At 37.4% G+C, this 14,448-nt stretch overlaps 1 protein-coding gene across 10 annotated transcripts in view; it reads left to right on the top strand.

Annotated features, from left to right (window-relative positions):
* The window catches only part of LOC149255160 (uncharacterized protein ycf20-like), a 39,755-nt gene extending 26,257 nt beyond the window's left edge, over positions 1–13,498 (top strand). For 6 of the 10 annotated variants that reach the window (XM_089460342.1, XM_089460343.1, XM_089460345.1 and 3 more), the window contains 2 exons: positions 12,592–12,807; positions 13,000–13,498. In XM_089460342.1, coding sequence (XP_089316468.1) covers positions 12,592–12,807; positions 13,000–13,426 — 643 coding nt within the window. In that variant the 3' untranslated portion in view covers positions 13,427–13,498. Of the gene's footprint in view, positions 1–2,669; positions 2,688–12,591; positions 12,808–12,999 lie in introns of those variants that run through there. The other 4 variants (XM_089460346.1, XM_089460347.1, XM_089460349.1 and 1 more) reach the window with 2 other exon arrangements.
* The last annotated feature ends 950 nt before the right edge of the window (positions 13,499–14,448 follow it).

Below are 14,448 nucleotides of genomic sequence, written 5' to 3'. Positions count from 1 at the left end.
AATGCACTTTTAAATAGAATTTAGTTGGGTTCTACTGGCTACACCATCAAGAGAAATCATTCTTATAAACAAGATGATGATGGCTTTTGTTATAAAGAGAGGCTATTTTTTGAAGTTGAACAATAGCAATAATGTGACAGAACAAATTGTTTAATGAAACATCTCGTACTTCGAAGTGGATAATGTGAATTGGGAAGTCGGGTTTAGGTGAATTGGTTGTTGGCAATGTTGCTAGGCATTAGGCTAGCTTAGTCCCAGTGAGTGTTCTGAATCCTCCAATGCTAGGGACACTAATCTGCGTCGACAAGTTTACTAGGGATGCCATCCACAAATATGGGGAAGCATCCCTTAGGTTTTCCGTGGAAAAATAGAATGCCCCCATCCGCTTAGGAGACATAAGGGGAAGATTCCACTAGCTTAATTGAGTTCTTATAGGCTAGGACGGGGAAAATTAATCAAGGGAACACAATTCACCTAATAGAACCTTATAAAAGATAAAGTGGATAAAAGGGGACATGGGTCCTAGGCTAACGAAAAGTCACTTTCAAATTTTAAAGTGAGAAAACTCACTAAAGTGACTTTATTAACTTTAAAGGCAAAAGGGTGACAAAAATATTAAGTGAGTTATAAAAAGGGGAAATGAGGAATCTCTCCTCATTCTTGCATTCACTCACTTGAAAAATAGATTTTTGGAGAGCTTTCGAAAAAAGAGTCTAGGGTTTCAAAAGCCTTCACTCTGGTTATTGGTTTGGTTGTTGAAACTATACACCCTAATTAGTTTGGAGTGGAATTACTCAGGTTCCAACCTTGTAAAGAGGCTGAAATCCACTTCTTATATCAGGCTAAGAGTATTATTTAAAAGGGTCAAGAGTCTCTCTTCTTTGCAGGTCGAAAGTCTAGTTGTTGAGGAGGTCGAAGATATTTTATTGAGGCCTGAGAGTACCATCACTGAAGGGGTTGGGTTATTATTGTTTTTGAATAAGTATCAGGCCGAATTTATCTTCTTTGTTGTGTGGCCAAATATCTGGTGTTGTAGAGGGGTCGAGATCAATGTCGTTGGGTTTTTAACTGCTACACGCCAAGTTGCCTCTATTAAGAGGTTGAGTTGCAAACATTTCATAGAGGTCGAGCCGTTGAGTTGAAGAACATTTAGTTCCTTATATTGGGTCTGTTGTCGCACAAAGTGTCTAGGCATTGCAACAACGCTTAGAGTAAGGTTGTCACTCTAATCTTTACTCTGTTAAGACTCTCCTAGACAAGTCAAGGGGGGTAGTCCCTAGGGGTAAATGAATAAGGATAGCCTGTAGAACATAGGCTCTAGGAAACTTAAGGATGAACAACTTGTAGAATATAGAACAAGTGCTGGTCAACTGAGATGGATAGATCAAACAATTAATACAAATAAGACAAAGCCACAAGATAGAAATGATTTTAGATCAATGCCTTGTATTCAATTAACCATAGACTAAATAAAGACAAGTTACTCAGAGCAATTTATAAATGTGGCGAAAGTTACGATCATGAACGATTGAATGGAAATGCCCAAAAATTTATCATGCAAGATTTTCTAGCAATTAAATTCCGAAAGATCTAAATACCATGAAAAACTATGAAATTCAAGTGCTAAGTAGTGATTAGATTTAAAATAATTTCCTTCAATAACCCCAGATCCAGAAAATTTTACCTTTTTCCTATAGTCAATGATTTTAAAACATTAATCACACTAGACAATAGAGAAATCATTACCACAAAATTTAAATTTTTACACTTAACACAAATAGGACACCAAAGAACTTTAGATTTAGAATTTAATTATCCCTTAGGTAATTATTTTAATGTATTAAGTTTATGAATCAAAGTTTAATGTGGAAAATGAATTTTTTAATTTGACCAAAAATAAAAATCAAAAGAATTTAATTAAATTTAAATTTTACGGCCACATAGAAATAAAAATTTCTTAAATGTGAAAGCTTAGGTTCCCCTTTTGATTTATTTCATTCAATTTCAAAGTCACAATTTTTTTTTTTTTGTTCTTCATATGAAATAAAAAATGAAAATAAAAAAGATCAAAATACAAAGTCATAAGAAATAAAAATGAAAAAAACATAAAACAAAAAATAAAATCAAAATAAACATATCAACAAAGTAAAAAAAAAGGTCGAATTTATGAAACTCAAACCTAACCTAAACAAAATTTTAAAGCATATGATACACACAAAGGAAACAAATAAAATTTGTTTGGGTTTTGCAGGTTGACGGCAGTGGCAGTGAGGGAGCAAGATGAAGATGAAACTTTGGGCTTCGATGGGCAGCGTATGGAAAGGAAATGAGAGGATATGCAGGCAGATTGACGCAGGATGGCAGCGATGGAGTGGCGAGCAACATGCAGGAAGGGACGTGCAAGGGTTTTAGAGGGAGAGGCGAGATTGCAAGAATGCAAGGACACAACGGAATAAACGCTTTGCAGGAAAAGAAAAAGGCTCACACAGAGCTGGGATAATCACATGCAAAGATGAGAAGGCTTAGGCAACGAAAGGAGAAACCTATGCAGATCTAAGATGCAGAAAAACACAAAACACAGGTAGAAAGAAGAGAGAAGTAAAAACGCAGGCAACAGGAAAGAGCTGAAGGAAAAATGCAGACAGAGAGGGCTACAATTTTTCTGAAGAGCTTCAGGGCAGTAGATGGTAGCCCACAAACTTAAAATTTTTTTTCCCAAAAATTTATTTTATTAAATGATATGCCTCTACTTCAGATTTGGCCTTGAAATGCTTATAAAATTTTCCAGATTTACAAAATTTTAAAACCCTTGGATTGCAAAAAGGTTGAATAATATCCTTGCAAAGTGATATTGAGGCTAGATCTTACCTCTAGGGCCTAGATCTGGCTTCAAACAAAAATTTTCTTTCAAATCTGCGACTACAATTGCAAATGACAATAACACCTAGAAATGATATATACAATGATGAAAACAAAAACAAAAAAAACAATTGAATTACAATAATTACAAGCTGAAAGCTCTAAGTAGCCAGATCTATCATTATGCTGCACAAAAATTAAAAAGATTTTTTAAATTTTAAAGGAGGTGCTAACTCGAAACCCTTCATGCATCACCAACAAAATCTTATGAAAAGCTTGAAGCTAGTTTCGCTGGTATTTTTAGAGAATACGGATTGGGAGTTGGCTGGTCCAACTGAAAACTTCCCCTAACGCCCGAGGATCTAAAATCAAGATTTCCCTGCAAAAGTCAATCCATCCATAAAAAATAGAGCGAGAAAATAATAATAAAATTCAAACAAATAGAGATACCTGCTATTACGTTCAAAATTTAGATTATTATTCAAACCCCAACGATTGAGCAAAATATTTGTACTCAAATCACTCTTCAGAAAATATTATCAATGACTTTAGAAAAAAAATTATGCATGAAAATAAAACATCTTACAGTATTCCCATGAAGAGTAACACCAACAGAATTTAACCCCAAAGTCTTTCTTTATTATCTAGAAAAAGATTACGCAAGAGCTTCTTGTTAAGCACATGACTCAAAGATCGGATAGATCAACTGACAAATGACCTTCTATTTAAAAATAAATCCTCTAACTGCTAGTTCGAGTGATCCTCGTCAAAACAATCTCGACTGTTGATGAAGATTAAAATTTCTTTTAATCTCATCCGTCCAAATATTTAAATATTTGGGAAAAATTGAAATTTTTAATTAAATGCATTTTAATTAACTCAAAAATAGAATTTTTGAGTTAATTTCCCAAAAAATTTGGTTTTGATTTAATCCCCAGGAATCAAAGGTTTAAAATTTAGCAAAATAATTAATTTACCTTAGTTCCCGGACCTTTTAAAATTTAATTTTTTAGGATTGACGAATTTTGCCTTTGGATAATTTAAATTTACCTGGGAACTAGAATTAATTAAATTTCTGGCTTAGGATTTTAATTATTTTTTGACCAAAAAATTTAATTAATTAACCCATGAGGGGATAAATTATTTTTCCAACCCTCAACACACTTTACATCATGATTTTCATATTTTTTACATCATAAGGAGGAAAACCCATTTGTAATAGACCCTCACAGACCACCCATTTTTGCGACACAAATATAATCCAGCCAACCAAGCAATTTGTAATAAAATAACCTAACCAAATAGCTAGGATTATTCCCAAATCACTTTTACATAAATTCGATCTAGAACACTAGGACTTGACTAAGATCTTAGCGACAAAATCCATTCCAACTTTGGGGTAAGACTGGAGGGAAAAACTCTGTCGACCATCTGAAAATGAATCAGTGAGACGGAAAACCTCCTAGAATGGAGATCGTCACTAAAAAGGTAGGTTTACACAGGTCATTACATACATGACATAGGTTTGCTGAGATTATTTACATTATACATATGCAGAATAGGTTTACATAACATCTTGGAGTCACGCTGATGATGATAGTTAGACAATACAGACACATTGATCATGCGCTATCCCTTTTGCGAAAAATGGTGTGTATTGCTATGGGTCGTTGACATGTAGTGGTCAACAGGGTCCATTTGAGCGGCTACAAAATTAATCATCACTTGTTGAGGACGTGTTATGGAGAGGGCTAAAGATATTTCCATTCATCAGACTTGCTTATCCTTGTGGGCCGAGTTTCTAGATTTATCCTTTGAGTGGTTGTCCTACAGCCTGTTCGTGCAAAGTCTGCTGATATTTATTGTCATATTTCATCTAATATTGTTGTTGCAAGCTTCTATTAGTGGTATGTGTAATTTCTGAACTTAATACAAATTATATACTATTGTTTGAAGTACTTAGGAGTATCTATTTGGTACTTTGTATGATTGTTTTAAAATATATATATATATATATATATATATATATAAGAATACACCTACAACCATATGCATGCACACTGTTTGACAGAACACCTTAGTGACAAACCCAAACAAACTCAGAAATTTAGTGGGAATTTCGAGATATTCCAAGGGGGGATATCTTACAGTGGTATCCGTATTAATTGAAATTAGAGATGGAAGTGTTCTGCTAAATTTAGAAGTGCGCTAAATTTGGCAGTGGAATCCACAAGTGAAGCTAAGGCGCAATTATACTTTCACTTAATTTTGACTTAGGAAATTTCTAATTTTCCTATAGTTAAAAATAGTAAATCGATCTTTGTAGTTTGACTTGAGTTAATGGGTCAGTGCAACTTGAGTTAATAGACCAGTTCGACTTCAGTTAATGGGCCAATTCAAGTTTATAAAAAGGGAAGGGCATAGGCTTGGCTATTATCATTATGCACTAGACTTATGTGTTTTAGCTTAATAAAAAGAGATTCCAATTCAACGTGCTAGGGTAGAAAGAAAGAGGCCGAATAGCCTCAACAATTTCTTCTGCAGTGTGCTCACTCACCAAGGCTGAGTCAGCTTGCGTAGGAGGGCTGAATAGCTTGTACGAGCCCGTATAGTTGTGTATGCAGAGGTCGAGTTGGTTATAAAGACGCTAAACAGTGTACTGAGGGACAACGAATTGATAGGGAATTTTTCCCAACATTTGTAAACAATTTTCTGAGATTTTTGCGAAGCAAAATATAATAAAACACACAAGTTGGCAGGTTTCCCCCCATTGGGGTTTCTTGGGTAAATTCTGGTTTATTATTCATTATGTGCTTGTGTTTTCGTGATTTTATTTTCCACTGTTATTATTTGTTATAATACTCAACATATTTAGTAAAAGTGTTTGAAGTTCAGTTTTCAGTTTCTTCATTGTTGAATTTTTATTAAATTAACAATTGGGTATTAGAAAGCTAACAATAAGAGCATGGTCTTGGACAACTTTGTGGTTTGAAAGGCAATTTATAACAACAATTTATGAATCCTAAAAACCACCCATACATTACCTATAAGAGACACTACAAGGTCAAAGACTCCAATTTCAGAGGACGAAGAAATTTTTGAAGGAGAAGCGGAAGAAGTACAGTCCGAAAAGGGTAAATCAGTCATGCAAGATAGGGAGAACCAAGAGTATAACAATTTGGTTAACATCCTAAATGATTTAGCCAAGGGCTAGAAGGTGATGATAGAGCTGATGGGGAAATTGCCCAGTGACACATTCAGGGAATGGTCGAAGCAGGATCACAATAATGGTGATGGATCTAACAGTGGAGAAGGCATCCATGCATGCACTACTATGCAAAACCACCCGCACCTATACAACAAGACACTTAGGCTCACTATGCCACAATTTTTAGAAGAGACAATAATAGGCCGAAGGGTGCAGGATGACTGAGATGTACCTTTTGGGGCCTTCTTGGAGGAGTATAGGAGGTTGGGGGATGAATTTCACGTTGCTTCGACTCTCATAGATTTTTGCAACCTCCAATGCAAAAACATGCCTAAGGGAGCCAAGAAGACTATGATACAGAACCAAGAGCTTTAGAAGACACTTGGGAAAGTGACCATTCCAAACTTTGATGGGTCCTCAAAATGTTTAGCTAAATCATGGGTTCAAAAGTTGGACACATATTTCTAACTTTATCAAACGATGGAGATAGATGCGATGAAGTTGGCTACTTTACATTTGGATGGTGAGGCCCATGAGCTGTGGTACCATGGGTTAGTGACTTTGGGTCATGCCAACATAACCTCATACTACGAGTTTACATAGAAGCTCATTGAACGTTTTGACAAGGACCCAGGGATTCATTTTAGAGAGCTGGCACAACTCAATCAGACTAGCAATGCAGAGTCATATATTTCAGACTTTCAGAGGTTGACAATGACGATCATCGATATATCTGATGCATGGTTGGTGGTGTTGTTTGTTGAAGGGCTATCTGAACCTCTACATGGTTGGGTTAAGGCTTATAATCCTGCAACTCTACAGGATGCAAACAATAGAGCTAGAGATATGTAGGATGCTGCTCTTAAGAGCAGGTTTCCTCCTAAACAATCCTTCCCCCAGAAGAACAAAGAGGTTAAACCCTTTCAAAAGGAGGGTATTGAGAAACCAAAGCTGGATGAGAAGACCCGAAAGAACCAAGGAAAACAAAACTATGTTTCAACTGTCAGGAGCCTTGGGTACTAGGGACAAGTGTTCAGGGAAGGAAAAGGTGAGCAAGGCCCATTATATTGAGGTTTATTCGGATAGTACAGTGATGAGGAGAAAGAGGATTAGGCACAGGAATATGGACACTAGGAAATAGGTGAGGAAACCTCACAGGATGGGGCCAAAGGCCTTGTATTGCATCCATGTTAGCACTTCCTAGATACCACACATTTAGAGTCAAAGGGGTTATGTTGGGACATAAGGTGATAATATTGATTGATGGTGGGGCATCTCACAACTTTATAGACGTAGCTATGGTGGATATATGAGAGATTCCGACAGAGGAGTTTGATGGTTTCACAGTGACCATATTGGGTGGTTATCAAATGGAGTGCACTAGATGTATCCCCAGAGTGAAAATAACCATGGGGAATTACACGTTGACTTCTTTGTGGTGGATGTATTGGATACCAATGTGGTACTCAAAGTTCAGTGACTTTATTCCATTAGGAGATACACTATTGATCAGAAAAAGATGGAGATGGAGTTCATGGACCATGATGGCAAAATGGTAGTCTTGCGGGCCATGCATCAGTATCCGCCCAAAATAGTGTCATCTCACAACATGGAGGTAGTGTTGCGACATGGAGACATAGAATGGGAAATTGAGTGCTATATTTATGATAGGAAGCCACCAGATCAACCTCAACAACATCTAGATGATATTCTAGATGATATCCAAGTATTGCTTCTTAAACATCAAAATGTTTTGGTGATATTCCTCTAAGTAGACCCCTAGATAAAGGGTTTGAGCATGTTATAGAGTTAGAGGAGGGGGTATAGGTAGTTATAACCAGTCTTTACCGTCATCCCAAAGTATACAAGGATGAGATCGAAAAATATATCGAAGAGTTGTTAAGGTTGGGCCACATTCGTCGTAGTTTAGTCCCTTTGCCTCTTCAATGGTGTTGACTTAGAAGAAAGATGGCACCTTGAGGATGTGTCGTGTATCCTAGGCACTTAATAAAAAACAATCAAGAACCGATATCCAATCCCGACGATTGATGAGTTGACAGACAAGTTGAAGGGAGCAAAATACTTTTTGAAGATAGATCTTCGCTTAGGCTACCGCCTGATCAGAGTTGAGGAATAGGAAATCCTGAAGACTGCTTTTTGGTACCATTATGGGCACTATGAGTTCTCGGTTATGCCATTTGGGCTAATCAATGCTCTCACTACATTTAAGTCCTGCATGAACCATGCTTTCAATAAACAATTACATAAGTTATCTATTGGTATTCTTTGATGACATACTCATTTATAGCAAGACTTGGGAAGAACATCTCAAGCACTTGGACGAGGTGTTGGGAATTTTAGAAGAACAACAACTCTATGCAAAAAATTCAAATGTGAGTTTGGAATGACTAAGATGCTTTATTTAGGGCATGTGATTAGGAGAGAGGGGGTCCAGGGACACTAGGAAAAGATCAGGCCAATCATCGAGTGACCTACCTTTAGGAATGTGACAGAGTTGAAAAGCTTCCAAGGTCTTTGCACTTATTACAAGAAGTTTGTTAAGGGGTTCTCACAATTGATGGTATCTCTTATAGACCTCACTAAGAAAGAAGTTTTCAGTTGAACAAATGAAGCACATTCGACCTTTGAGAGGATGAGAGGATGAAACAGGTGATGAGTTCATGTCCTATGCTAGCTTTACCAGACTTCACTCAATCATTTGAGCTTGAGTGTGATGCTTCAAGGATAGGGATAGGAGTCATGTTGATGCAGAATAACAATCCCATTGCTTTTGAGAACTACAAACTCAAGGAATATGAGCCACATTACTCAATATATGATAAGGAGATGTTGGCCATCATGCATGGATTGACCAATTCAAACAATACTTGGTGGGGAACAGGTTTAAGGTGAAGACAAATCATAACAACTTAAGGTTCCTCATGGAGCAGAAAGAGTTGAGTGAGTGACAACAAAAGTGGATCAGTAAACTTTAAGCATATGATTTTGAGATCGAGTATGTTAAGGGCAAGAGCAATGTGGTAGTCGATGCCCTTTCCAGAATACCACCCGCTATCTCCATCATGGAGATTTCAGTTGATTGAAAATCTCTCCCACTGGTTGAGTACTCCAAGAACAAGTTGCTTGCAAGATCCTTGATGGATTGATCCAAGACTACAAATATCATGTTATTGATGACACCATTTATTACGAAGACATGATCTACCTAGCACTAGGGTCTCAAGTTAAGCAAAAGATCATGCATGCAGTGCACATCTCACCATTCATCGGGCACCCTAGATATTTGAAAACTTATAGGAAAATCAGGGAAAGATTCACGTGGAAGGGCCTTAAGACAAACGTGTTGAGATTCGTGAGGGGATGTAGCGTTTACCAACAGAATAAAGCAGAGCATGCTCATCCGACAGGGTTATTCCAAACACTTCCCCTTCCAGGGAAAAAATGGAAAAGCAGTTTGATGGATTTCATTACAGGGTTACCTTAGGTGCAGGGAAGGATTGCATTTATGTGGTGGTTGACAAGCTCACAAAATTTGCATACTTCTTTGCCATCCCTTCTTGATATTCCTCTGCACTGGTAGCAGAGTTATTCTTCAGGGAGATATTTCGATTGCATGGGCTGCTAAAGACCATTGTCAGTGACAGGGACAACAAATTCATGGGAGGATTTTGGCAGGAGTTGTTTAGGTTGGTTGGGACAAAGTTAACTCTGAGTACTAGTTGCCACCTACGGAAAGATGGGCATATGAGATAGTTAACAAATGGCTAGAGGGCTATCTTAGAAACTGTGTCAAGCCAACATAAAGCTTGGATAAAGTGGTACACTTGGGAGAGCATTGTTATAACACTACTTATCACATGTCGATGTCACCCTTCAAAGCCTTGTATGGGTATGATGCACCAATGTTTGTGGATCGGGTGTTTGGAGACAACAGGGCGCCTAAAGCTAAGGATTGGATTTAGGAGAGCTAGGACATACTGCGACTCCTCAAAGATAATTTACAGATCGCTCAAAATCAATAGAAGGTTTATGCAGACAGGCATCGGGTGGAGCATAGCTTTGAAGCAGGGGACTTGGTATATCTTCGTCTGCAACCCTACCAGTAATCATCATTTAAAATGAAAGGGGCAGAGAAATTGAAGCCTTGTTTCCATGGACCCTACAAGATTTTGAAGCATATAGGAAAGGTGGCATACGAGCTAGAGCTTCCAGAGGGGTGCAAAATACATAATATCTTTCATGTTTCATGCCTCAAGGAGACCTTAGGGCAGCACGTCATCACTTCTACTGAGCTTTCACCATTAGACGAGAAGGGCAATTGATTCTGGTTCCAGAAGAAATTTTAGAGGTAAGGGAACGAAAGTTAAGGAACATTACATAACCATTAAAGAGTGCCTGGTTAAATGGAAGAATTTACCTATCGAAGATGCCACATGGGAAGGAAAATAGGTGCTCCAACATCTTGGATCGAATTTGCTTGAGGACAAACAATCTTGGGCGAGGAGGATTGTAATGTCCCCATCTGCTTAGGAGACATAAGGGGAAGATTTTGCTAGCCTAATTAAGTCCTTGTTGGCTAGGATGAGGAAAATTAATCAAGGGAAAACAATTTGTCTAGGAGAAAACCTTATAAAATCTTAAGTGGAGAAAATGGGACATGGGTCTTAGGTTAATGCAAAGTCACTTTCAAATTATAAAGTGAAAAAACCCACTAAAGTTACTTTATTAAAATAAAGGTCAATGGGTGGCAAATGGGTCAAGTTATAAAAAAGGAAAATGAGAATTCTCTCCTTGTTATTGCATTCACTCACTTGAAAAATAGATTTTTGGAGAGCTCTTGAGAAGAGAGTCTAGGGTTTTGAAAATCTTCATTCTGGTTGTTGGTTTTAGTGTTGAAACTATACACCCTAGCTAGTATTGGAGCATAATCATTCAGGTTCTGACATTGTGCATCATTTTTTACTAAGAAGAAGGCATTGACAGAGATGGAACAAATCTGAAGGTGTTATCAATTGATTTTATAATCTGTCTTTTAGTATTCCTTACTCTCTATTCAAGCTGAATTCTGAACTACATTGGGAGCCGAGTCCATACCTTGCAAAGAGGCTGAAATCCACTTCTTATATCTGGTTGAGAGTATTATTTAAAGGGGACGAGAGTCTCTCTTCTTTGCTGGTCGAAAGTCTAGCTACTAAGGAGGCTGGGGATATTTTATTGAGGGCTCAGAGTACCATTGTTGAAGGGGCCAAGTTTATCTTCTCTGTTGTGTGTCCGAATCTCTGGTGCTGTAGAGAAGCTGAGATCACTGCCATTGGGTGGTTAACTGTTGCAGGCCTAGTTGCCTCTATTCAAAGGTTGAGTTGCAGACATTCCATAGGGTCCAAGCTGCTGATTTGAAGAAGGCCGAGTTCCTTATCTTGGGTCCATTCAAGCTGCTACAGAAATTAGTCATCACTTGCTGAGGACTTGTTAGGGAGAAGGCTGAAGATATTTTCATTCATCAGACAAGCTTATCCTTGTGGGTCGGGTTTCCAGATTTATCCTGAGTGGTTATCCTACAGCCTAGCTATTAACATCTTCTGATATTTATTGTCATATTTCATCTAATACTGCTGTAGCAACGGGACCTCGACCAATTGAGCTAACCCTCAGGGCTATCAATCTAAACAGAACTTAAATGTCCATTGTTATTTATTTATTGCAGAGAAATATCTTTATATTCATATGAGGAATATACATGTTTCTGTCCTCAAGGGACTGCTCAACCAACAAAGCTTGAAGCCATCACAAGTACTCATTATGAGTTCAACATGTCACGTGCAGGAATTGAACCCAGGTGGGGAGGATCACAGCACTTTTCCCAACCACCTGATCTAAACCCGATTGACCAACATCAATTGTATATAGTAATTTTTTTGGTTGCCCCATTAATTATTCTTCCTTTTAGGTTTCATTGCCTTTCCTATTTACTATCAGTATAACCGACATCTATTGGCAACTTGTAGTAGTTTCCATGAGGATGTCCTAGCGGGCATGCTTTTTCCTTGCATGTTATATTACCAACTGTGGCTCCTTAGTGGTTGTGGTCCTCCTTAGTTAAAAGGGATGATTATGCAGGTTACTGTTCTTGTCTGTATCCTTGTGAGCAGTGTAATTAGTTTGTAATTAATTGTAATAGAGTTGGCTTAATCCTGGCACCCTCATTTTCCCTAATAAAAAGGCCTGAGATGTGGTGCACTGTTTCAATACTCTATCTGTTGTACTTGTTTATGTTTTAACTTAGGTGGATTGACAAAATGGGGAAGATCTCACCATGTTTGTTGATAAGAGCCAATTTCTAATGCAGTTTTGGATATTGTAAATTGTGATATGATCATAGATTCAGTGTGTAAGTACTAATTTTGTTATATTGTGGCCCTTCTTTGACAATTGCTATTTTGGCAATCACTGGGCATTCTTATGTATAACTAAAACAAATTCTAAGTTTAAAATTCCTCTTGCAGGTGTTCTCATCTCCTTGGTATGGCTTTGGAAGGGTTCCATGTTCCATCTCTGTCAAGTAGTCATCTCAATATAAGTGCAAAAACATTAGCAACAGTTGATTTTGCTGCATCGTGTAATGTTGGCAGGCGTTTGGCATTTGGTCGAGAGAGATTTTGGGGTATACATTGCATCCATAGCCGACGTGCATCTGTGTCCTTGAACATCAAAAGAAAATGGTGTACCTTCAACTCTGTTCTTTCTCTTCAACCTTACCCTTGGTTCCTTTTCTGAAAAGAGGAAAACAGTACAATTGTCAAGGAAATACACAAACAGCATCGCAAGTCGTTAGGTCATGCTTTTGATGGCCCTTCTTTTTCAATCTAATTTGAGTTTGCTAATGATGCAAATTACTTTATATGTTGCTGCAGGAAGCACAAGTCTTTGGTCGTAAAGTGTAGGAAAAATAACGGGAGTTCTGATAAAAGTGAGATTCCACAAAGTGATGGGCCTTTTAGAAAATCTAGTTTAGGAAGTACACGGCTCATTAGAATTGTTCAGGAGGTTCAGAACAAAACAACCAAGAAATTCAAAGAGCTGCAAAAGAACTTTCCGATGAAAGTATTTTCTCTGCTTCTAGGATTTTACTGTGCAGGTCTTGTTGCTACAAGTCTAGGTCAGACAGGGGATTGGGATATTTTGTCTGCGGGTCTGGCAGTTGCTATAATAGAAGCAATTGGTGCATTAATGTATCGGGCATATCTATTAATAGAAAGGTTAAATTTTTTTGTCATCATGATCAATTATTGGAAGGCAGGACTCTCTTTAGGTCTATTTTTGGATGCATTCAAGTATTAAATGGATATAAGTTCAATGTTAAATGATTTATTTTATTTTGAAATAAATCTATTCTCACTGCTTTGGTGGTAAGGCTGTCATCTAGAGTTTTCATGGCCTTTCTGTTGAGCTTTTCATCTCCTGGATGGAAGGAAAACAAGTAGAAGTAAAAAGCAAATAATAGAGACATGAGAGAAAGTCACCATAACTGTTTGTAAGTGAAAATGTTTTGACCATTCTCTCCTGCACAATGCTCTGGCGGAGAGACATTCTTTTTTAATTAAATTTGGAAGACAGTTTGACATCACTGTTGAAATTCTCCCCGTTATTGTCGTGGAGTTTGAATCCAGTTAAATATATGAACTGTCAAATAATAGCAGCAATCACAAACTGCATTTAAGTACTAGCTGCCTATAGTTAAGGGGGGAGAAATATGGAAGCTGTTGTACATGTATTTCACTTGCATTTAACGATTGGTAGACAGTTATCTAATTCATATGTGAAATATTTGGAATGATTGATAACAATGTGCTATGATTTTGCCTTAAATGTATTTGAGTCGTCTTTAGGTCTTTGATTACTGACCTGCCACGTTCTGGCATGTTTCTCATAGTTCCACCCACGTACCTGCGCTTTAGTTGAATGTCGAAGTTTTGAAAGCTCTAATTTATCAAGTTTTGCAAATTTCTATTTTATTCATGGAATTCTATACATGTTAGGTATTAGATTTTGTGTAATACTATGTCTTCTCAGATCTAATGATGAGTTCATTGGTAAAGTGCTTCTACTAGTTGGTTATTGTGGAAAGCACTCTGGTAATATTGTCTTCCTCCTCCTTTTCCGTAATTTTGGGAACTCATAAATCAATACTTTTTTAAAGCATTAGGTTAATACAGTCCACTGAAAAAATGTATGGCGTTAAAATGGAGTTGTGCCTCATTCCATATCCCCTGGGTATCGTTTTCATCGTTTGACTAAAACTTGAGATACAAATTGTAGTATTCTTGCCAAGAGTACAAATACACAGTGATATATCGATTAGG

This window comes from Pinus tabuliformis, chromosome 7 (genome assembly GCF_031772625.1).
Source record: "Pinus tabuliformis cultivar Carrire ecotype Pingquan chromosome 7, CPIR1, whole genome shotgun sequence".
NCBI classification, from domain to species: Eukaryota; Viridiplantae; Streptophyta; class Pinopsida; order Pinales; family Pinaceae; genus Pinus; species Pinus tabuliformis.
This window is presented reverse-complemented; position numbering and strand designations above follow the sequence as displayed.